The sequence below is a fragment of the Haemaphysalis longicornis genome, unplaced genomic scaffold, assembly GCF_048455015.1.
Source record: "Haemaphysalis longicornis isolate Haplotype H1 unplaced genomic scaffold, Haemaphysalis longicornis Haplotype H1 scaffold_7, whole genome shotgun sequence".
In the NCBI taxonomy this organism is placed as follows: domain Eukaryota; kingdom Metazoa; phylum Arthropoda; class Arachnida; order Ixodida; family Ixodidae; genus Haemaphysalis; species Haemaphysalis longicornis.
Genome location: NW_027526422.1, coordinates 39,103,229 through 39,127,071, shown reverse-complemented (window position 1 = coordinate 39,127,071; position 23,843 = coordinate 39,103,229). Strand labels below are relative to the sequence as shown.

General features: G+C 47.5%; 1 protein-coding gene across 1 annotated transcript in view; it reads left to right on the top strand.

The window, feature by feature from the left end:
- Window positions 1-23,843, top strand: part of LOC144145284 (uncharacterized) — a 104,957-nt gene that overhangs the window by 74,187 nt on the left and 6,927 nt on the right. The window contains exons 4-11 of the mRNA XM_077676834.1: window positions 1,027-1,197; window positions 6,649-6,702; window positions 7,313-7,366; window positions 12,414-12,479; window positions 14,269-14,424; window positions 20,237-20,365; window positions 20,588-20,881; window positions 22,875-22,937. Of these exons, the coding sequence (XP_077532960.1) occupies window positions 1,027-1,197; window positions 6,649-6,702; window positions 7,313-7,366; window positions 12,414-12,479; window positions 14,269-14,424; window positions 20,237-20,365; window positions 20,588-20,881; window positions 22,875-22,937 (987 nt within the window). The remainder of the gene's footprint in view (window positions 1-1,026; window positions 1,198-6,648; window positions 6,703-7,312; window positions 7,367-12,413; window positions 12,480-14,268; window positions 14,425-20,236; window positions 20,366-20,587; window positions 20,882-22,874; window positions 22,938-23,843) is intronic.

Sequence of the window (23,843 nt, the reverse complement as noted above, 5' to 3'; positions counted from 1 at the left end):
TTTTAATTTTCTTTTACAAAATATGCGCAGTTCATGACAAGGAGACCGCAATTGAATCCTACCTGACGTTGAGAATTAATTTTGAACGTTATGGAAAAGGGAATCAACGGAAACGAGGCAACGGAAACGACAATACACTAGATCGCACCTCATTCAAAAAATTGTAGAAGATTATGTTGTTTTGTTTGCCCAAAACAGGCGCTACATAAGCCTACTACGAAAAGGAGAATTTTCAATCTGTCTGATGCTCAGCGAAGTTCGATGTCCCCTAGCAAACCCTAGAAGATGTGACTTATTTCGTACCGCGTGGTTACAGCGGGTCGCATAGACAGTGGGCAGCTTGTTACCCTTAAACCAGTTTCGAAACAAAAAACGAATTTTGGCACGAAGTTAGTAAGGAATCACACAATTATCTCAGCATAGCAAAGCGCACATGTGCGGGCTCCAAAAAGAACAATAAAAAATGGCTGCGGCTCTGCTCAGCTAACCTTGGATATGCAAAGCAAAGGCTTGGCCTAGTCTGGTTGAGTCTTGGTTTCGCTTGGTTAACCTTTGATGTAGCTGTATTGCCGACCACGGCTGAAAGCCGTTCGGTCCCGTGCAACGCTCACAGAAAAAGGCCCGGCCTCGCTTTCATTCACGGCGAACGCGCCGCCAGACGAGTCGCGTAGCCCGAGATGACCCGGCGGCGCATGCGCGTGACGCTGCGATGGTGGTCGGCTGCCGATCAGCTGATCAGCCGCAACCGTCCCGGCGACGCCGCTCATGGTTTAGCAGAACGACTGAAAACGGGGTCTTGTGCGCAGCGCCGAAAGCGGGCCCGGCCAATCATGCGATGCTCTTCGAGGGGTGTGTCGCAAGGGGGTGTGTCTCCGGTTAAAAGGTGAACTTGCGCATCCGTAGCGACACCGCTGACAAGAGTAGTAGAGCTTCGCTTTAAAAAATAAGCCTTTCCAGCACCCTGTTCTCTATATGTCGAAAGTAAACAATAAAACAAAACAAACCGATGACATCCCACATATTCAGGTGAACCTGGCTCGGCGGGCTCGTCGGGACTGGACGGCCGAGATGGCATCCCTGGAGAGCCCGGCCTCGACGGTGTGCCGGGTCGAGACGGCGTGGACGGAATACCAGGGCGAGACGGATACCATGGCACACCCGGTATTCCGGGAAGGCCCGGGACCAACGGCACTGATGGTGAGCCACCCTTACAGTTTCCAGCCTAGATAGCACGCTGGCGTTCATTCTAGCAAGAGTTTCACATCTAGGTTCTGTCGTACCGTTTAAAATGATGGCCTCCCCACTTGCGGACCCAGAGAAACGCGTAGAATTGCGAAATGATGGCATGTTGAAACAGACTGACTTAACACGCAGAATTAACTTTTTGTTGCTTCAGTATTTCCTTTGTTTACGAAAATTTAATTCAAATAATTTGTATCTCAGCTCAAAATCGTATGTGACAAAAGCTGTTGAGCTGACCGAGAGGATGTCGAGCTGAGCCGAAATTATAAATTTAATTCTCGGAAAAGCTATGGTTGCTCTTTCTCGCCACACTACAGCAGTTTGTACAATAAACATGAGTTATAAAAAAGCTTGCTATAAAAATCAGTCAGAAAGAAGGGTGTTTTTATAATTCCCAGTGAAGTTACGCGATTTCTTTCTTGGGTAACTCATGCCGCATGTGCCTTGTTTTGTATCGCACTAGCCCTAAGGTCTGACGCACACGATCTCTCGCTTCTCTGAAATGAAATTAAGTCTGCGCTTGGGAATATGAATAGATTGTCTTACAAGCTCCGAGAATACATTGAAGATAACTAGACCAATTAGGGTGAACAGTAGCATACGCCTTTTATGAATGCCTGTCGTTTGAATTTTTATGAGAACTTAGCGAGGCGATGTCCTGTAAAATTTATTTTCAAACGTTAAGAACGGTATCTGATATTTTCTTAGTCCTCGTTGGCTGGAAGTTGTTTCTGCTTGCTTTTTATTTTCTGTAAAGCTGTTTCAGAACGGAAAACACGCTCTAAGCGCACTCCTAGCCAGAAAGGACTAAAAGTTCCTCTTCTGGTGAACTAACAGCCTTTGCTATAATTATTACAACCTTTGGGGACTAAGTGTGAGTGGACGAACGGTTAGTCCGCATACCCGGTTGGTCCGTTCCGAGACTGCCCAAGGACAAACTGCTGAAAGGGAGTCGCAGAAAAAAAAAAACGCAGCACCGGTAGGGATCGAACCCCGAACTCGCGAAACAACACCCAAGGAATCTAATACACTACTACTAGGCTACGCTTTTTTTTCTTCATTGCCTACTTGGAAACAACACAAAACGCACTGTACAGTAAACCACCGCATGGAAGTTTCACTAGAAATAATGTACGTATTGAAGTGTACAGCGTGCAGTACTGTGCACAATGCGACATATTCATTGCAACTGGTGCCCTAAATGCTATCCGTGCAAAAGAACGTGACCGCGATTTGCGTTTTGCGCTTTGCGCTTTGCTAATGGTAGGGACTATTGCTTAGTTCTATTCTAAGTAGAGCCTCACAACCATAGTTTTCCCTCGTAAAGGACAACCAACTCGTCGCCTAGTTGAGGCAGGTGGCAGGGTGATCGGACGACTCATTTTTTTCCCCACAAATTAGCGCAAACTAAGTGTATTCTTAGTGTTCTCTGCATATGTTAAGTGCTTTAGGTATCGTATGTGAAAGCGGGCGTCTGTGTGAGTGTCAGGATATGGAAAGAGGCCATAATTTCCTGAATAGGCGAAAACAAATTCGGTGTTGCTTAGCGATAAAACTTCGTCAAGTTAGCGGTGCTAGACGATCGGGACTGGGAAATGCAGCCGGGTTTTACAGCAGTTGCAACATTGTCATAGCTTTGGTAGACAAGGCAATAATGTAGCGAGTGTAAAAGACAACTTCAAGACGCTTATCTGTAGCGAGCCTCTTTAATTTGCAGTTGTTATCATCAGCAACTAATGCGTTTTTCTCGTTTGTAAACATATACCTATTCATTTTTCCTCCTCCTCCTCATTTTCCTCCTCCTCCTCATCTCGTCTGTAAACATGTACATATTCATTACGCTTGGAGATTAACGTTTGCTATTGTCCCTAAGATTTGTCTTATTGTTGAGGCGCTTGAAATCTTTCATTGATCGTTATTACCTCGCGCGAATTGTATTCAACACAGCGTACCTAATAACATAACCTCACCGAAAAGCGTTCGTTCATCGAGCTTCGCCGCTCTTTGCCATTACCTGCCGCTCGATTAACCCTAGGTGTTTCTCTTATAATTACCATCGATATTTTCTCTTGTGGCACTATGTAGAGGACCCACTGACTACAATAACTTGGTTTAGGAAATCTAAAATGCCCAGTGACATATGCGCAAAATGGCAACAACGACGCCATTACAGGGGATTAACGACGCAGCAAAGAGACTAAATGCATGCGTTCCGGCTTCCAGTTACTTCTTATAGATCAGCGGGGACGAACGTTCAGTCCACATTCGTACACTCAGCACACACTCTGCCACAGTTATATTCCACAGTTATATTCCGCGAAAACTAACGGCCGTATTTTAGACCCTCTTTTGCTCCCTTTTGCCTAAGAGTGAGTCCTGTCAGTATAAATTTATTATCTATCCAGAACGAGGCCTCTGTTTTACGGAGCAATGCCCGTTGTAACTTATTTGTTATTTGTCTGCTTGTTATAAAATATATTTGGTATCTCCTTTGCTGAGAATTAGCTCCGCCTGTTTTAGGGAATAAAACGCACGCAGTATTTGCGCGTTGAAGGTCGGAATGAACTTTAATAACAGTTAAGACCAATAAAGAATACAACAAAAAAATGACCATCCTGTCAAGCGTTTGCTGTCTCAAGTGGTCGTGACATCAATTTCTAAACTCTATGTTTTTGGTAGCTCCACTTGATGGCTCAGCTTTATAATGGCATTAAAAGTAGCTCCACGACCTTTCTACGTCACTAACATACTCCACCGCGCACGAAATTGTAACGAAGGGTGACAGGTATGTACCGAACGCCCTTCTACAGCCTCCAATTTTTCCAGTCTTTAGTTTCTCACGCTACTGTTTTGAAACTACTCACCGCGGTGGTGCAAAGGCTAAGGCGTTGTGCTGGTGAGCCCGAGGGCGCTAGTTCGATCCCGGCCGCGATGGCTGCTTTTCAAATGGAAGTGAAAAGCGAAAGGCCCTGTGTCAAGGTTTCGGCGCACGTAAACAATTCCAGGTGGTTACATTAAATCCGGAGCTTTCCATTACGCCGCACCTTATAGCCCACATGTAGCTTGGGCCCATTAGGCCTTCGAAATTTGAAAAAAGAAATCGTAACTGAAGACTTACCTTCAAAATGATACTGTCCACCACTCACCCTGCTCTGTTCACTTGGAAGTCAATTAAAGGGAAACTGCAGAGAGTTTGATTTCTGGCTGCATTGTGTAATTCCGCTATCTTCTTGTCCCTTAATATTAGACCTATCATCTTCCATTCCATTGCGCGCTTAGTCGTCCTCAATTTAAGTTCAACCCCCTTACTTAGCCTCCAAGTTTCTGCCCCGCAGGTGAGTACCGGTAAGATGCAGCTGTCATACACTTTCTTCTTCAGGGACAATCGTAGGCTGACATTCTTACGTTTATCTGTAATGGGTGGCGTAGCACAGCATACGTCATTCATGGTAACCGCACCAACCAGCGTAGCGGCCTCAAGTAATTAATAATCCATGGCGGCGCTACCTTAGCCATCACAATTTTTAACGCATTGTTTTTGCGATTGTTTGATTAGTACTTGAAATCAGGGGCCCAGCTAACACCGCCTTTTTTTTTTTCATTTTTGTAACAGCGACGCCGTTATTCGTGCGGTGGTCTGAATTTTTCTCGTTGTCACTGAACAGGTCAGTCATGAGTTGTGGCCTGCGCTGGATTTCTCCGAGAGAACCGAACGAAAGGAGAAAGCTGCGGGGGCAAACACTTTGAGAGGGCGTAATAAGGAAAACACTGAAGGAGGCGGCGAAAGCCGCGGGCAGGGAGCAAATAAAGAATACGGCCAGTAGGGGAATGCGGGGGGTCGCTGTTTCCCCGCGTGCCTGTGGTCCCTCCCGGAGGGAGCCAGCGAGCCGAGAATGGGCTCCTAATCGGGCCGGTGCACGGGGTGGCAGCACCTAACGAAGCGAGCAGCACACACGGTGTCGCGGGAAATAAATAATTGCCGGAGCCGGCGTGGTTTGTTTGCAAAGCGTCCCACGGCAGCAGCCATGATTGAGGAGCACGCGAGGAGCAGCTTCGCTCCCGCGTCGGCGGCCTAACAAGATTTCGTTCAACACGTCGCGTGCCAAGCCGCGCAACGACGCGCCACGAACACCGCATAACCCGCACGCACTTTCTTCCGGAAAGAGCTTTCCCGCACATCGACCGGTTAGAAATGCGTGGAAAAGTACCGGCGGGTTAGGAGGATACGCCGCAGTGCGCCGTCTAAATTTCTCGCCTGTAAGGGTTAGAGCTGTGGAGTGGTGTCCCTGGAGCCGGGTTAGTCCAAACGTGCATATTTTCAATCTCAGCGTATCTGGCCTCCACATCCGAACCACTGGACCGTTCCATGACCGTAATTCGCCGCAACGAAACATTAGCGGTCACCAGTTCAGTGCACCAAATAAAAGCCACGCGGAAGCTTTTTCGTTCGCACCCTAGGTTCTTTTACGGCGCAACTGATCACTACATACCATTCAAGGTAGCCCAATCCACGCCTAAAACCCACCGGTGACCACCCAGAGCGTTGCCATGGCAACAATGTTTTATCGTACCCCCTGGTAGAAAAGCAATGGCGAATCGCGGCGGGTGCTATTTTAGCATTTGGGCCAGGGAACTCAAACGCGGCGAAAAATCAGCAGCGTTATTCAGTATCTGGCCACCTGTGCATCAGTGCGCGGTCGCTTTTTATTTTTTCGTTTCACGAGATGTGATCGCGGTATGCACTTGCTCTCATGTTCATTCAAGGAATGGGTAGTGTTAAAAACTTCCGGAGTTGATCACTCTGAGTAATGTTGTTATTGCGGCTCTCGGCACTAGCTGCAATCTCTACAATGTAATGGCCCGATAATACACGATAACGGCTTTGCAAGAGTGGAAGGGTGGTCTCTAAAGGGCCAGTAACCGTGACGCAGCCATTAAGTGGAGATAGGCAGAATTAAAAATTCCACGTCCTGAAAATCCAGTAGCGCGTGCCCGTGAGCTATAGGAAGAAAACTGCGGCTCCGCCGATGCACTGCTTCAAGGGCAGTTTGGGGACAATCCGTTTCATGTTTTTAACGCCTGTGACAGATTGTCGACGTACCAACGGTGCCTTAGACTTTAATGCCTGCGCTTGAAAAATGTGTAAACCACCGCAATAGCACTTGCAGTATCGCGGGTTATCTGCGAAAATGGCATTTATACTGTATCACCGCTATCGCCTACAGAAGCCGCAGAGTGTCGTATTATCTTCTCGTAATAGTTCTGGGTGTTTTGTTTGTTTGTTTATCTTATATTGGTTTCAGTGGCTTTCTATTTCTTCTGATGTATGTTTCTGTCGTCGTGGCGTTTACGTTCTGAGGCATACATTCAGACACGGGACGGCATCCTCTTCTCAATATGACGCAGGAATCCCTGGAATGCCGGGACCCCGAGGTCCACCAGGCCTGCCTGGTCCTCCAGGTGAGTCAGCCAATACAGAGGGGTCCGAAATGTACATGCGTACTTCCGAGATATTTGACGATATTGCCTTGCTGTTTTTTTTATCACGATGGTTTAAATATCCCGGTGGTAAAGGTGTAAATCTTGCCGTAGCTTTTTCCCACTTTCCAAAACACCAGACTTCAATCTGCCTCGCTTCTTCCTAAATGTAATTATGTGCTGAAAAGAAAATAATGTTTAATAGAGTTACAGCTCCCTTTGAAGTGCCCATATTCTCTTTAGCTCTGAGGGTCACTGAAAACTCGTCTGTGATTGTAAGCTCCAGTGTTTAGGTATTTTGTCAGGAAGTTTTGTTACCTCGAAACACAGTGAGTACCGATGCACACGTTTCGCTCTGAACGGAGCGCTACAGCGTAACTTCGGCAATTAAATTGAGATTTCAACCTCCTGTATAAATTCGCCGTTAAAGTTTACCATTTCAGCCACGTAGCCTGTGTGCAAAGAGTAGGTATATCTAATCATGCTGCGAAACGCTGCCTACGTACTGTGCTAACTTTCATGTTCCAACACTGCAACAGTTAATCCCCTTTGATCTCTGCACTTTCTCTTCTTGCACTGCCTTGCGTTTCAGGGCTTCCAGGAACACGAGGCAAGAAAGGAGCACCTGGCCACCCTGGTGCCGCAGGTAAATGGCTGGCGGGGTTCACCTGCCTCACTATCCTCTCCCCAAATGTGATCGTTCTGGCCCGAGCTAAACAAGGAATGATAGTTTAAAATTTTTGCGCATTCGAAAAGAAAATGTAAGGATGAAGGTTAAGTCAGATGCACGCTGAATTTCTGCGTTTAAGAAAGGCCGCTCGCTCTTAAGTGTACGCCTCGCTTTCTGTGAACAATCTCAGGTAATGTTGTACTCATCCCCTAACTAGTGACATCTGGTGTGCTTAGAAGCGTAAATTCTGGCCCAGTAATTTCCCCCTTTTACGGCACAGTGTAACTTGTGAAGGCGTGTTCACATTGTCCTATGCCTGATTCGTTTCAGATCGATGAGCTGTTAATAGCTTACTGTGAGGGGCCTGCCGACGCCGTCGGCTGGAAGCGGTAGCGTGTAGCCGTTATCGCGAAGTTCAAGGCGCATGCACCCATCTGAAGCCAGGGCCAGGCGGCACGACGTCAAGGTGTCCGTTCACATAGGCGGAAAGGCACGCGTTCCCGCACGCGTCTCCGCGACGAAAACCGGTTTGGCTGCCGGATGACCCGCGCGTCGCCCTCCCCCGCGCGCATTCAACCTGCCAGATATTTTCACGCGCCGCGTCGGAAACCGGATCGCTCGGACGGATATGTGTCGGACGGATATGTGCTTTAACGCTGACGCGGATTCACGCTCACGAGTAGGGGGGGGGGGGGGGGGAGGGGGTTTCAGCTGTTTCAGGTGGTTTGTAACTTGCAACCCGTTAGGTTAGAGAGTCGTACGGCGGGAGGAACTGAGTCCAACGTAAGACAGCGGCAGGTGTTCTTCAAAAGGCGCCGCAGATTCATTGTTTCTTGCGGACATGCACGGATTTCGTGCTTACTTTGGGCGTGTAGGCACGTAGTGCGTAATGTGTTTGAACACTTCTAAGTGTAATAAGAGGGTGTGAATTCATGTAGAAGACAGCCGCTCGCGGTCTTTGAGTAAGCGCAAAAGGTGGCGTTATTACTGTGGATTTTAAGTGCGAATGCACTTTATAAGCGACCCTGAATTCCGGTGACCGCCGTCCGTCCACATAGCAACAGCTGCGGGTGCGCGCGCTCCTCGTCTTCCTTGGCAACGGGGGGAGATGGGCGCGCGCTGCCTGGCCGCTGACATGGCACATACCCACGTGGGGGATTGGCCAGGAATCTCCTCGTCTTCCTTGGCAACGGGGGGAGATGGGCGCGCGCTGCCTGGCCGCTGACATGGCACATACCCACGTGGGGGATTGGCCAGGAATCGGGCGTGAGAAGGGCTAATGCACCCGCTTGAAGGAGTACTGACACGAAATTTCAAAGCTGCGATCCGCTCTAGCAATCAAGTACAACGACAACACAAATAGGTGTCTGTGCATGGCACATACCCACGTGGGGGATTGGCCAGGAATCGGGCGTGAGAAGGGCTAATGCACCCGCTTAAAGGAGTACTGACACGAAATTTCAAAGTTGAAATCCGCTCTAGCAATCAAGTACAACGACAACACAAATAGGTGTCTGTGAATAAATGCATCTTTCTTTCTTTGTAGTTGTGTGTGTGTGTGTGGGATCTCTCTTTCGCGAACATTACCGAACCGCGCAAATTCAACTCCTGCATTCGCACTTTCACATTCTTCCCCTCGGGGAAATGCGGGGAAAATTTTTTTTATTGTCTTCTTCCGCTAGCCATTCCGTTTTCACAGAACACATTCGTTTTTTTTTAAACTATAGTGACGACTTTTGTTATTACTGTGGATTTTCAATTGAATTCTTCAACGAACCATTTTGATTCAGAAAAGAACCCATTCGTTAGGCAGCACAACTTCCCGAAACATGCGCACGTGTTTCGGGGAATTCATATGGAAAGAGGTTAGTGATTGTCATTACAACTCCCAGTGAAACCGGAGAGAGGCTGATCAAATTTCCCAATATTCGCAAGCCATTAGGCGTTTTTTGAAGTCCCGGGGACACCCCATTGCAGACGTTCAGTACACTCTCGCTATGCCAACTCGAAGAGACCCGGTGACAAATCGTTTCACTTGCTCGACGCTCAGTGACACACAAATTCAAACTATACCGTGGAACGACTCTAAACCGTTAGAAGTCAAATAATCTCAGTAATCTAATTTTTAATAAAACAGTCATTTGGGTTCGTGTTACCGGAGAATTCAGACCTTTTCTAAATACCCACAACTGTTGTCTTTATGCCAGTGCTTTATGGACACGGTTAAGTTTTTGAACGCCTCCTCAACACTAAGAAGGACGGAAGAAAAGGGGCAGTGCTATTACACAGTGAAAAACTGTGTGGGTTTTTCTTTGGCCAAGGATTCAAAAATTAAGTGAGGAGCTCTCTTCCTACATTTAAAACGTTGCTTTGATTTTATATTTCTTACCGTGCAAGTTGCGATAAGAAAAATGAAGAACGATGTGTGAAGTGCTCAAGCCTTCCGAAAAATTTTGCAAAATGTGAACGGTTCCGTCTTGTTTTGCGATCCGATTATTTATTCTACTGCGAAAGAAAGATTAAAGAATAACTATAAAAGAATTTATTTACTTGAAGGAATCTACCCACGTACTCTCCAGCTCGGTCACGCGCCCTCATCAGTTATTCCAACCAAATTCTCCCGCGCAACTATTCACTTCTCGCGATCGCGCGCAGGCGCTGTTTTCGAGCCCGCGAATATCGCACTTGACTTCTGCCGGAACACAAGAAACGCTGCTTAGAAGAACACGCAAAATATTCCCTAAGGAAACAAACGCGAGAGCAGCCGGGCTCCGCCACGCGGGAACTCTTCTCTGCGGAGAAAAATGAGGCACCGAATGAGGCGGAGGCTCGGAGGTTAGAAGAGACAGCGCCGCAGTATAAGAGGGGAACTCGCTCGGTGTGTAGAGCGCGCACAAAACGGCTACATTCTGCCGGCTGTATACGGCCAGAGCCGCACGGCGCTCGCCTAATTTGCGCGGCGGCCTCTGTTCTGCCCCCCTTTTGACTTCCTTTACACGTCCTCCCGTTGGTGTCCTTTTTTCTCTCCGGTTCCTTTCATCTTCTCCATTCTTTTGCCGCAGCCTTGGCGTGCCACGCGGAAGACGTCTGGGGAAGAATTCGGTCCCTTCGCAAGACAGTGAGGCAAAACACAGGGCAGTAAAAGACCGCTGGATATCCCAGACATCGCCCGCTGGCTCGCTCCATAACCAGCGCACTTTTGGGGAGCGCCTGCGTGAGGGAGCTACACAGAGCACTGTGAAGAAGGTTGTAGTGAGCTGCGGAGGAATCGCAGTTTCGCGCGATTGGAGAGCGGTGTCTCGTGGAGGAAGTGAAAGCTCGAGCCGAGCTTCTTGCGCCAGCTAGCGACGGGGGCGGCGGCGGCGGCTTTGTTGTTTCGTTCAGCCCTTCACTGGGAAGACTTCTTGGCAAAGCGTGTTTCCTGCCTCAGGCTCTGCAAATGAGCTGTAACACGACCGCGTTCCGGCAAATAAGCTTCATGTGCATGCGCGAGTGCATACGGGCGTAATGGAAGAAAAAACCGCAGCCGGAAGCAGATAAAGGAGACGGCATTCCGGAAAGCCTAACAAAAGGAAGTCAGCGGGGAAGTTGAGGAAGCCCCTCAAAGCTTATCACGAGAGCTAAAGCCGACGCCAGGGCGCGCTCGGAAGGAAGCTGCGGCGGGGTTTTAGGCCTACGTCAGCTCGCTCAAAAAACAGAAAGCTCAGGTGCAGGCTTCCATCCTTATGCGCTGATACGACCCTGAACAGCAATAAATTGGACCGGATTACCAGAGTCCGTTCCCTGTCGACAGCGATGCCGGGAGCTGGAAACGAACCCCAGGTATCGAGCCGGTTTCAGCCGCGGCGCTTCTCACGCGACCCGAGAGCTCGTGGTCTGGGGGGCAGCCTACCGCTCCGGGGGCTTGAGCAGCTTCGCGCGGAGGCTTTAGCCAGTGTCGGTTCACCGCAAATTCCATCCTTCTGTCTTCTTCTTCGTGGGGCCTTGCACTCTTTTCTCAGCGGCCTCCATACGACGCTTTTGCCTATTCACTACGGCCGTTGATCCGCGGCTTCGTTTTCGTACGGTGGAAGTCACAACTGTACTGCTCCAGAGTTTGTCTTCGCCTCTGTCTGATGCCCGGACATTCTGAACAAAGTTTCTTTTTGTTAGTTTTTTTCTCAATCTCTCGGTGGCGTTTACTTGGTTGCGAGCTTTATTGAACCCAGAAAAATCAGTTGTTGTATTAGGACGATTTTGTTTTTTGAACAAGTCTCCCTTTCTGGACCCCAATATGCAGGGCCGACAATTGGGTTTACATTATCCCGGTGTCACGTAAGCCTTAAACATATCCCAGGACTACTTGTATTTCCTTGTTTTCTACACTTATAAGGCCATCTTTACCGCTTTTTGTTCAATTGCGTACTCCTCTAACGATCGAGCGTAATTGATACTCGTTTTTTCTCGATATCTAGCTTCTTGGGAGTCCCCACAGAGTTAAATTTTGCTCAAACGTCATAATCATGCCCATCACACACTTCTCACAGATTTTGGAAGTTTGATTATAAGCGTTATTGCTATTTTGAAGCACTGTGAAATTTTCTCCGGTAGAAAAAACACCATGTTCAGGTTTCCTGGAGTAATTATTGTCTATCGGTTCCAAGGAAACCATGCAGACAAAAGCACCGAGAGAAATGGAGTTTACTGTATATTTTGAAGCAAACATTTGCAACCCTCAAGTAATACAAATGTGAATCTGGCCCGTTATTCATATAATAACGCTGGTAAAACTTGTACGCGGGGTCATTTTGTGCCGGCTATGACAAACGCTAAAGGCTTTTCCAGTTTATTGGTTACTGAAGATAAAAATGAACACCTTGGGTTTTTGTAAGGGGGTTTAAAAAAGAGCGTGCATTTACTGAAGATGTCATGACTGAAAAAAACGTTATTTCACCGTCTCTCCTTCAGAGTAAAGGCGACATTAAATCTAGCTCTGGCTTCCATGACCTGCTAAATATAACTTTCTCGTATTTCTCTTCGCAAGGCCTTCCTGGCGTTGCTACCTGGAAATTCGGCACTCACAACGTGTCGGATGCCACTAAGCTTCTAAGTAAGTGTTGTTTTCTTCTTCTTTTTCTATTTTTTTGCGAAAATTAAAAATTGAAGTTTGTGGCTCAAGACAATTTCAGAGAGCCCTATCCCAGCCATTCATTCTCATCTGTGCTCTATTCCATTATTTCTTCTGCTTCTGGAGCATATGACGCATTATACACGCTGAACATGACCTTCGATTGTTTCTCCAACAAGTAATCACAATAGCAATTACCAGGCATCGGAGACCCCGAGTGTCCGCATTGATATTCGAGTTCCGTAGCTGCTTCAAATGGTTGTCTCTTGTCTTACTTCAGATTCCGTATAACGGATACCAAGTTTGGGTTAACAGGAATTAGCAAGAACCTGAAGCCAGGCGTAATGCAAGAAACACGTGGGTTTCGACCATGAGTCTAGAGAAGGTGCCTTTTGGGTTTGAAAAAAATCCCGGGCCACCTTCACTAACGTGAAACGTGGGGAGGAGCGAAGCATGCAGTGTATAAGTGTATTCAGAGATTGCAAGTCTCTCTTTTGCCAAACGGCATGCGCCTATCGGGCACCCGAGAAGCGCCGGTTGGAGGAGCAATCGTGCGCTTGCTGAGGTGGTGGCGCCCTCTCTAGCGTTGAACCGGATTTGAGCAATTTGCATGCCACGTCTGCCACAGTTTGGGAAACGGCAGGGGTCAACACGAGCGGAGTGTAATGCCCGCGCCTCGCCCTGGGGGCTCGTCCTCAGTGATCAACGAGGCCCCGGCACAAATTAGGTACGCCTTTTTTTGCTTCGACCGACCACCCAACCCGATCAGGTCTAGCGTCGAGAGCCGGTGGGTATACCTCAGTTTAACACAAATTATAACCTTCTACAAACAGCTTCTGCTTGTGCTCGACGATTGCTGAAGCGGACAGGGAACGTTTTATTCAAGCCGGTTAGCCAAGTTTATTTCAAGCCGGTTTTATCCATCACACACTTTTCTTTTAGTACCCGTTCCGTTCTAGCGTGAGGCGTTGGAAAAAAGAGCGTTCCGGTGTATTAGTGCCCTGACTACATGAGACGACGACGACAGGAGACGCCGATAGCCCCAGCCCCCAAGAGGCTTTGCCCCTAAAAAGAAAGGAAGACCGCATTGCGAAGTTTGCCGATGTACGTGTCATATTTGTCACGCAAGTTGCATTTCCCGCAAATTCGTCCGTAACATTCTTAAAATTCCGCCTCGTGTACCCTGCTTTCCCGCACAGCTCAACTATGTGATGATATGCCAAGTTTGTAACATGTAGTATGTGGAGAAATAAATATTTTAAAAAACGTGCGTGCCTTATCTTGAAGCCACTGTTTTGCATTGCTTGTGGTTTGGCAAGAGAGGTAAAAAAAGGAGGAAGAGAGAGTTTCGTGGAGGACTTTACGGATTTCATGGAATGAACACTGATACTATTTTTTCCTGCCCTTCCATTTTGTAGTGCTTTGTTTATATGATGTTTTGCTGATGGGCTTTTCTTGGTGTATGCACTTCGTATGTACAATTTGCTGAGAATATTTGTTCCACTTGTGGAGCGTGTTACAGACTTTTACTTTTTTTTGTTTCCCCCGTTATGTAATACCCCTATCTGGGTCCCTTCAGGGCACTTTCAATAAAAAAAATTGATAGGCGCTAATCATTAACTATTCAACGTTGACCTCATCAAACAGACAAGCTGTCCTCATGACTTCTCTAGTAGACACGCCAGTAATATTTTGAAAAGTATCTGACGCATTTCACATGTTTACGCAACCGTTACGCGTTTTGCAGCCCTCATTACGACTCTCCTCGCAGTTCCCCCGTCGATCGTGGACGTGGAGGAGCAGCAGCAGGTGGTGCTGATGGAGGGCGAGCGGCTCAGCCTCCGATGTCCTGCCACCGGCCAGCCGCGGCCCACCGTCACCTGGAGGAGGGATGACTCCGCCGCCATCCCTTTCGGCGCATGGTACCGTACGTATACTACGACGCCCATGCAACGCATGCACTACGGTCACTAGACTCACTACCAGCACTACATCAGGACTACACGAGTGCTTCACCAGGAGCACTACACGAGCACTATACACCAGGTCGACAGGAGCGAATCACAAAAAAAATCTACGAGCACTATACGAGCACTACACCAGAACTACACGAGCGCTACACCAGGAGCACTACACGAGCGCTACACCAGGTCGACACGAGCTCTTCACAAGAAAAACTACGAGCACTACAGGACCACTACACAAGATAAACACGAGCGCTACACTAGGACCACTACGAGCATTGCACGAGTGCTACACCAGGAGCATTGCACGAGCACTACACCAGGCCGACACGAGCACTACACCAGGTCGACACGAGCAGAAATACTACGAGTACTACACTAAGTCTACACGAGCGCTACGCTATAACTACTACAAGCACAACACGGGCACTACACCAGGCCTACCCGAGCGCTATACCAGGAGCACAACGAGCACTACTCGGGCGCTACCCCAGCCGGGCTTTCGGATGCGAATGCCGTATCGCCAGCTATTCGCGAACGCACAAGCCGCTCTTCCAACGCACGGGTTCAAATCTTATGGCAGGAGACAAACTGCAGCAATAATTCATTACCCACTGAACCCACTTTACAAGGAAGTCCTCAGGACGAGAAGCTGGCTTCGTTATAAGCAATAGGTTGTTAAAAGAGGGGATGATTTGCTCAGTATGCACTGCAGCGTGGACCATGAAACACTTAGAATGAAACGACACTTCGCGTGAAACAGTTTCGTTATAACGAGGGTTGGCTGGATGTGTCAAAACCAGAATGAAACAATAAATTCAGCTGAGCCAATGGCCAAAAGTGAAATAAAAAACATTCAAACTGACATGATTTTGAAGCGAGGAACTCTTGCGGGCAGTGCAGGACAAGAGCGATTTCAAGTCCATGGAGAGGCTTTCATCCAGCAGTTCACCTGAATATGTTGTTTATAATGATAAATTCTTCTGGGATCCTTATTTTACTCTACTGAAATAACAAAACTCATTTGACATAACAAATAGTTTTTGTACACAGTACGCTGCGATAATCCCGAGCACTGTATCGTTAATAGTAATAAAAACTAAAGTAGTGTTTGTAACCATGCATGATTGATTGATTGATTGTAGGGTTTAACGTGCCGACGCAACGCAGACGACGAGGCGCGCCGTAGTGGAGGGCTCCGGATTAATTTTGACCACCTGGGGATCTTTATCGTGCGCCGAAATCTCGAACACACGGGCGTTTTTGCTTTTCGCCTCCATCAGAAAAGCGGCCTCCGCGGCCGGGTATCGAACCCGCGACCTCGTGCTCAGCAGCGCAACGCCTTAGCCACTGAGCCACCGCGGCGGGTAATCCATGCATGCAAGGCGTGGTTCTATATTTGCGCTGCTAAGCCTCATTAGAATTGAAAAAGTTTATACTTACTGAACTCGAATCAAATTTAAAGTATTCCTTTGCATTTTTACCGCTCTCATTTCTCCCAGAAACCCGCCACGGTGGCTGAGTGGCAAAGGCGTTGCGCTGCTGAGCACGAGGTCGCGGGTTCGATTCCCGGCCGTGGCGGCCGCTTTTCTGATGGAGGCGAAAAGCGAAAATGCCCGCGTGTACGAGATTTCGGCGCACGTTAAAGATAACCAGGTGGTCAAAATTAATCCGGAGCCCTCCACTAGGGCGCGCCTCATCGCCTGTGTACCGCCGGCGCGTTAAAACCTACAATCAATCAATCAATCAATCAATCAATCAATCAATCAATCAATCAATCAATCAATCAATCAATCAATCAATCAATCAATCAATCAATCAAGCAAGCAAGCAAGCAAACAAGCAAGCAAGCAAGCAATCAATCAATCAATTTCTCCCAGAAATCTTGATTACGCGTGCAACAGAAAAAAATAGTAAAAGAACATGCTAGACAGCCAGAGTGCAAAATTGATTCCGGATCATCGTTTTTAACCCGAAAGTATTTTTTTTCCTGGATACACGAAGATTTCCCGGACGGAAATCTTCGGTGAAATCTCTGTTGTATTGACGTCATTTCCGCCACGGAAATAACATCAATACAATGGAGCAAGCGGCCTGTAAAGGGTGCACCCCTGCGCACAGGGTCTTCTTCCAGGGAAGCAACTTTTAGTATTAAAGAGTACGTTTTACTTAGGGTTGTTTGTTTTCGGGTTTTATATTTTAACACGAAAGTGTATTATGCGGGTATACACCAAGATTTTGCTGGCGCCATATACCTCACGGAAATGACGCCAGTACACCTTTGCCGAAGCGACCCGCCAGCAGGACGTCGCTCACCAAGCACACCTGGAAATCATGCTCAGCTTCAGATTTCGCTGCATATTTCACTTTCGTGTTTTACCGATTCCTATGACTTAGAAATCAACCAAGGTTTTTTTTTTAGTGAACACTACTCAGAATTGTCCATTCTCACCGCTGTCTATGGTGTGGCGCTCGTGAGCGAGCTTGCGTAAGTTGCCTAGAATAGCTATTCTAGGGTACGTCGGCATACATGCTTTCCAGAGTCAACTGTGGAAGTCAGCTGCCGTGATGCACCGGGGCTGGAATAGAGTGAGTCGTTCACGCTACACAAAGGAAAAGCCCTTGGGTGCGCGCGAACCTCGGCCGGGCATTTAAAATTTTTCCATTGTGAGCGCGCAGACTCATTGTACGGAGAGTGATGAATCGCTGCCTCCTCGGGCAGAACCAAACTCATTTTAAAGGCTTAGCGCACAGCGCCGTAAAGAAAGGTCACACAAGTCGAACCGCCTCTAATGGATCGCCTGTTGGTTTTACGGCATCGGCGTCTACCGTTCTTTCGCCTGCCTTCGCATTTCCCCGTTATTTTTATTCTGCTCATTGAGAGAAACCATCTTTTACCCTCAATCGCCCATTCTTCTGACACCCTTCTTGTGGCTGTTTCGTCGATATTGAAGTCGCTCGCCGGCAGCGATTTACGCGGGACAATGGGTCTACTTTCAACTTAAATGGCCCCAACACCTTGCACGGAAGCAGCTGTTGCTATTAGGTGTGTACGCGCTACAACAAAAAAGCCAGAAATTGCATTGAAATTACTGAGATATACAATACAATGATATGAAAACAAGGTGTTTCAACAATTTCTGTCAAAAGTAAGAAAAAAAGTCGAAGAGGGTGTCTTTACTATTACAGTCGCTTTAAAGCTGTTTTTTTTTTTCAGTAGCAATAGTAATAACTTGAAAATTTTTGACATAACAATTGACACAACCTTATTAAACATGGTATTTTGCCCGCAGCAGTCTCTAACATTTGAGGCGAGCGAAGAAAGAAAGCCAGTTAAGAAACCATCTAAAACGATTACCCCATTAGCACTGTACTGCTTATTCGCTTTCAAAACTCAAGCCCAAGCTCTTGCCTCTAGCTAAACGAGGTCATGTTAGAAGACCTGTGACATGACTGCAATTACTGCACCCACTTAGCGCAATCGGAAGCCAGTGCACATGCTCAGCATGTCGTCGTGGTTACGTCCACAATCTCGTTAGGACTATCTACTAAACTAATACATGTGCTACACGGCCGTTTCAAAGGCATTTTAAATGCATGCGAACGAATTGCAGATCGAGTGGCCGATTGGCTATCCACTTACTTGACTCTTAAAGGGACGCTGCAACACTTTCGATAAGCGCTTTCACTCTTTCCTTCGGGCCTGGAACCAGCACGGAGTGGCACTGCGTCATTTGATCGTCGCACCAGATACGCCTTCCATCTCTGCTTTGTTTTTGTGGCTTTTTTTAAGTTGCTATCTTAAAGCGTTCATTGCTGCAACTGAAGGAAAACAGGCCAACAGCCGCTACATGGCCTTAGTGACCTAATTCGAGCCGTCGAAGAACGTGAAGACCGGGAAAAAGGGAAAAATTTTTGAGAGAGTTCCGGAGTTGTCCGATGAGCATAGAGCAGTAATTTTGGTTGAGGTACTTTGCGACCCATTAATCTAAGTAAGTACTGGGTGTGGTGGGTAACTACGTTCTGCAAGCATTTAAGATTAAAAAAAAAAGTTTAAAGAAGCGTTTCAGGGTCCCTTTGAGTTAGCGTTCAACTGCATCTCGAAAGTTTTCTTGTAGCACAGGGACAAGACAGCCTATTTTCGCAGTAATTTTCATGCGTTGGGGCTTGCGCTAGTCTTTCTGATCTCTGTGGAGTTCTCATTTTCTTTCATTCCGCAGTTTGTATTTCATAATTGGAACCAGTTAGTTCATTACATAAATATCGCACACCACTTCCCGAAATCGGCGGCCGTCAACCAAAGCAACCGCCAAGATACTTGACTGTGCATGTGTAGCGCAAAGGGTCCTTTAGGTGTGTTCAACGTATCACTTTAATGCTATGACTATATTTCTACTACCGACGTAACAGGCATATCGGGAGCTATGGACGCAAACAAACGGCGTGTCACGCAGTTCAGTTGGTTCAGACGTGAAATGACGTCATCCTTCAAAGATATTATGACAGGTGCAGCAACAGTCTGAGCCCGGCCTAACGCGCAGTTACGAGACTCATCACATCACACATCATTTTCAGTACTCCCCCTGATACGACACTGCTGATGCCGGGTAACGCAAATTTTGAGTCTTTCGAAATTTCTTTCCTTTGTTTTCTGTTAAAAACGCTCTTTCTTGAGTGAGAAGCGGGCGTTGCCAAAGGATAGTTCTTTAAAATAAATAAGGCCATCCTTTTATCTTCATAATCCATTTAAACCTCAGTAGCAGGCTGGCTACAATGTAGAGATCACTTCGTACAACCATGCTTTTCCCATCGGCCGACAAAGGGCGTCCATCAGTTCAAAACACTTCGATTTCAGCTCGTTCATTCATCACAGCCCTCATCTGTTTACGCAATCTAATTTCCTCACGTTTGAATAAAAAAGGGAAACAGCTTAACTAAGGGAGGAAGATTTTAAGTCGATAAAACCTCCAGCTCCGTGCAGATAAAGTAATATTATAACAAAAAATGCATGAACAAATTATAAGGGAGTATATCTCGGTGTTCATAACCGAAACTGGAGATTCGGCTTAATCTAACGTAAATCTTTTATTACCCAGTCATTGATCGCTCAAATTCCGCGCGGTTGGCCTGAATAGTTGCTCACCGTTAGTTAACGTCTTCGTTACGTGCTCTGAAAAAAAAATTGCCAGCGGCTTCAGACTGCCGGACTTCATACGGGAGGCCCAACGACTAACATCACGCATTTTCTATCTTTTTTTCTCACTGCATCTCAGGCTATCACGTCAAAAACAAACGGCAGGGCTTGGGTGGGCGGAGCATTATAGGCTAATAGGCGGTTATATAAAGCGAAAAAGAGTGGAGAATCATTCTTGTGCTTGCGGTCCCTGCCTTACGTAGTGCTGTACCAAAGTCTACCTTTCTAGGATTGTTCATACCGTTGCGTTCAGTGAACTTGATACCTGCTGAACGTTTTCATCACCTCATCCAAAGCTTTAACGTGGCTATCTGGGCGTGTTCGTTTAACATGATTAGGAGAAGACAGCGCGGTTTACACACGGACAAAGGGAAGAGTACTTGACACACACGAGCGCTGAATGTGTCGTGTGTGTCAAGTACTCTTCCCTGTGTCCGTGTTTAAACGGCGCTGTCTTCTCCTAATCGTCCAAAGCTCATTACGCTCGCTTTTGCCCGTAAGGTAGCCATGACGTATTTGTCGCAGCGTCACCGGTCACGTATATGACTGCTTTTATATGAAACTTTTTTTTTCCTTTTCAGTCACCTCACTAGAGGGCGATACGTTCAACGTTAGCCGGACAACCCGGGACCATATGGGGTCGTACGTGTGCATCGCTTCCAACGGCGTTCCACCGCCGGCAATGAAGAAAGTCAGCCTCGAAGTCACGTGTAAGCCCCAATGTCACCTGCTTGCGTTCACCGGGATTGTTGTCAGTGATAGAAGATATATATGCATGCATTGCCGGAAGATCTAACCGTTGCACAGCCAACGACCTCAACTCAAATGGCGTCGTAAACAGTGTCGCGATGGCTAAATGACTTCCATACCTGGCAAACAGCCACGATAGCCAGGTATAATTTGATCTCTCGGCGTCTCACGTAATCGCGCAGTCCCGCCGCTGATCAAGATCCACAACTGGGCCGTGGGCGCGACTAACGGCTCCAGTGCGGTGCTCGAGTGCCTGATCGAGGCCTATCCGCGCGCCCTGAACGCGTGGCTGTTCGGGGACCAGGGCACGCCCGTGCAGCCCGGGGCGCGACACACGCTGCGTGAGGAGGAGGCCGGCCCCTTCGGCAGCCGCCTGCAGCTACGCATATCGCCCGTGCTCCCGCAGGACTTCGGCATGTACAAGTGCGACAGCCGCAACGCCAGGGGACACGCCGCCGGGGTCCTGACCGTGTTCCGTGAGTGTGTTGACTGCGTCGCCACCCTACCCGTCGTTCGCCGTTAACTCGTTTTGTTTAGGCCTGCTAACCCGCCTGCTCGGTCATATTCCTTTTTAAGTGAGCGGTACATTAATTGTGCGGAATGTACTGCAGCATGGCAGTGAACTTTAACTTACAGTACACAAGTATTCCGGGCATGCGCCTGAAGAAGTGGAAAGGAATCTAATACAGCGCGCTATCACAGCGTCTTACTCTTAGCCCAATGAAGAACCTGTGACAAACCACAGGTGAGCGTTTGAAGCTCTGCACCGATTTCGAGAAGAATGTTGGTAGCACCTATTTACGACCTGCCGCTGTGGCTCAGTGGCTAAGGCGTTGCGCTGCTGAGCACGAGGTCGTGGGTTCGATTCCCGGCTGCGGCGGCCGCTTTTTTGATGGAGGAGAAAAGCAAAAACGCCCGTGTGAACGAGATTTCGGCGCACGATGAAGATCCCCAGGAGGTCAAAATTAATCCTGAGCCCTCCAACACGGCGCGCCTCATCACCTGCGTTGCGTCAGTGCGTTAAACCATACAATCAATCAATCAAGCAATCAAGCATCTATTTATGTCTGTGAAGCTGAGTAAGGATAATAAGCTTTAACAAGTTGTGCCTAACCACAGCCCCGCGCAGATGAAAGACAAGTTAAAGACAGCCATTGGTGTATACAGTTTTCATTGTTATTCATGTGGAGAAATGGATAATTAAATATTGGATCCTTGCACTTTCCGGTTTTTTCTTATTTCTACTGCCCGACAAACATACGTAATGTAATGTCAAGTGTTCATGCCCGTAAGCTGCAGATTAAACCAGAAGCATTTAGCGTAGCCGCGAATATGCGACGGCACACTGGTCCTGCCATATGAAACGAAATTTTTTCGCAGATTCCTTTCAATGCCGCGAAATTTGCCTTGCCTAGTTTTTTTTAAAAAAAACAAAAGAGCATAAAAGCGTCGCATTTGTTCCCGCTTTCGCGCCCTAACATTTCAATGACAATTTACAAGGTGCGCCTTGCAGGCGAGTGATGTACTGTGGCACCCAAGCCAGAAGCGGCGGAACTCCTGCCGATCCCTGAACCAAGCCGCAAACAGGAAATGACAAAACTAATTGCGGAGCCCTTTCATTTTCTTTCCTTCCTTGCGGGGGGCCACTGATGAGATTAGCCCCGGCTGTTGTCCTCACTTGCCAGGGTTAACTTCGTTCCATCGCGCGAGACGGCAGACTGCTCACGCAATGCTTTCCTACTCAGGCGGGCAAGGCAGTTACGGGCGTAATTAGTTTTGTACGCCGCGCTGCCCGCGCAAACGTCCGAATGGGTCAAACAAACCTTCGCTCGCCATTGTTGCGCAGTGAATGAAACAACCTCTCGCTCGTGCCTGATTCCCCTCAGCAGCGCCAGTGGTACAATGAAAGAAATATCTGCCCTCCATCCATCCAATATCCCCGTTGCTACCACTCTCTTTCTTTCTGCCATTTTTCATTGCTTTTTTGCTCTATGGCCTCGCCTTTTTTCTCCCAGTTCAACCCAACACCAAAGCAGCACCTACTCTGGCGGGCATTATTGAACACCTGGCGGTGTAGGTTAATCCGACCTCGACTGGTACGGCCAATTCTTCTACCGAGCTGCCCCGGAATCAAATGCATGAAGTTGGTTTCTTCCTCATGTTTCATATAAGCACTCGGGAAGAAGAGTTGAACTGCTTAGCTCGTATATTAAACCATACGTAATTCCTCCTGCGGAGAACCCCTATAGATGTCTGTACGCCATGCCATTTTATCAGCTCGGTGGAAAACACGGTAATCGCTCGGAGAACGGGTTCTTTGTGGGTGACTGGTTACAGCCATACGTTTTGGGCGCTTTATGGTAGTGCACCGTCAGAGGCGTGGCGCCATTCCTAATTTTGTTAAATATGCCAATTAACATCCAGCTTCAAGCGACAATACTATAAAAAATAAATATTTTTCCCTTTCAGAGCTGGACCCGTCTAAGATGCCGCCACCTACCGAAGAAACTAGCTATACGCTCTACGGACACGGTAAGCTTACGGGAGAAGTTTTCGGTAATTTCAAATCGAAAGAAGCGCGCTTCGCAGCGTAGATTCTGTTTCAGTATCGTGCGGGAAAGGGGATTTGCGTTCTACTTTTTGTTGAACAGAAAAGCGCCGTCGCCATAGGTACGAGTTTGACACCACATACTACGCTCTTAAACGCTCTGAGTCTTGTGCATCATCTGATACAGAAAATCAACTGGCTCAATATATTTACAAGAAACTAGTCTATAATCTTATTCACTAGTCTCTCTTTCTTTCTCATTAACTACGCTTTTGGGGGGAAAAAAGCATGCGATTGAAGCTGCACACACCAGAAGGTGTTAAATTAGGAGCTCTTGTTTGTTAACATAATCATTAGCAAGAGGAGGGATCGGGGTCGAACAAAGCATACACAAAGGCCGTGGCCAATCAAAGAACACAAATCAAAATATTTCGAAAAATCTACAAAATGCTGGGATTGGTTCCTCTGTCATTGGAATCGGTAAAACACTAAAGTTAAATGTGCAGCGAAATCTGCAGTTGAGCATGATTTGCGGGTCGGCGGCTGTCTTGTGGGTGTACTTGGCGAGCGACGTCCTGCTGGCGGGTCGCTTCAGCAAAGGTGTAATGGCGTCATTTCCGTGACGGATATCACGTCTTGGGGTATCCCAGCATAAAACACTTTCTTGTGAAAATATAAAACCCAAAAACGAACAACCGTAAGTATAACGAAAACTTTAGTACTGAAGGCAATTGCTTCCCCGCAAGAAGACCGTGTGTGCAGGGGAGCATCCTTCACAGGCCGCTTGCTTCCTTGTACAGGCGTGACTTACATGACGGATATGACGTCAGCGAAATCTTCGTGTATCCGGGAATAAAACACTTTCGTGTTAAAAATTAAAAATAAAAAAA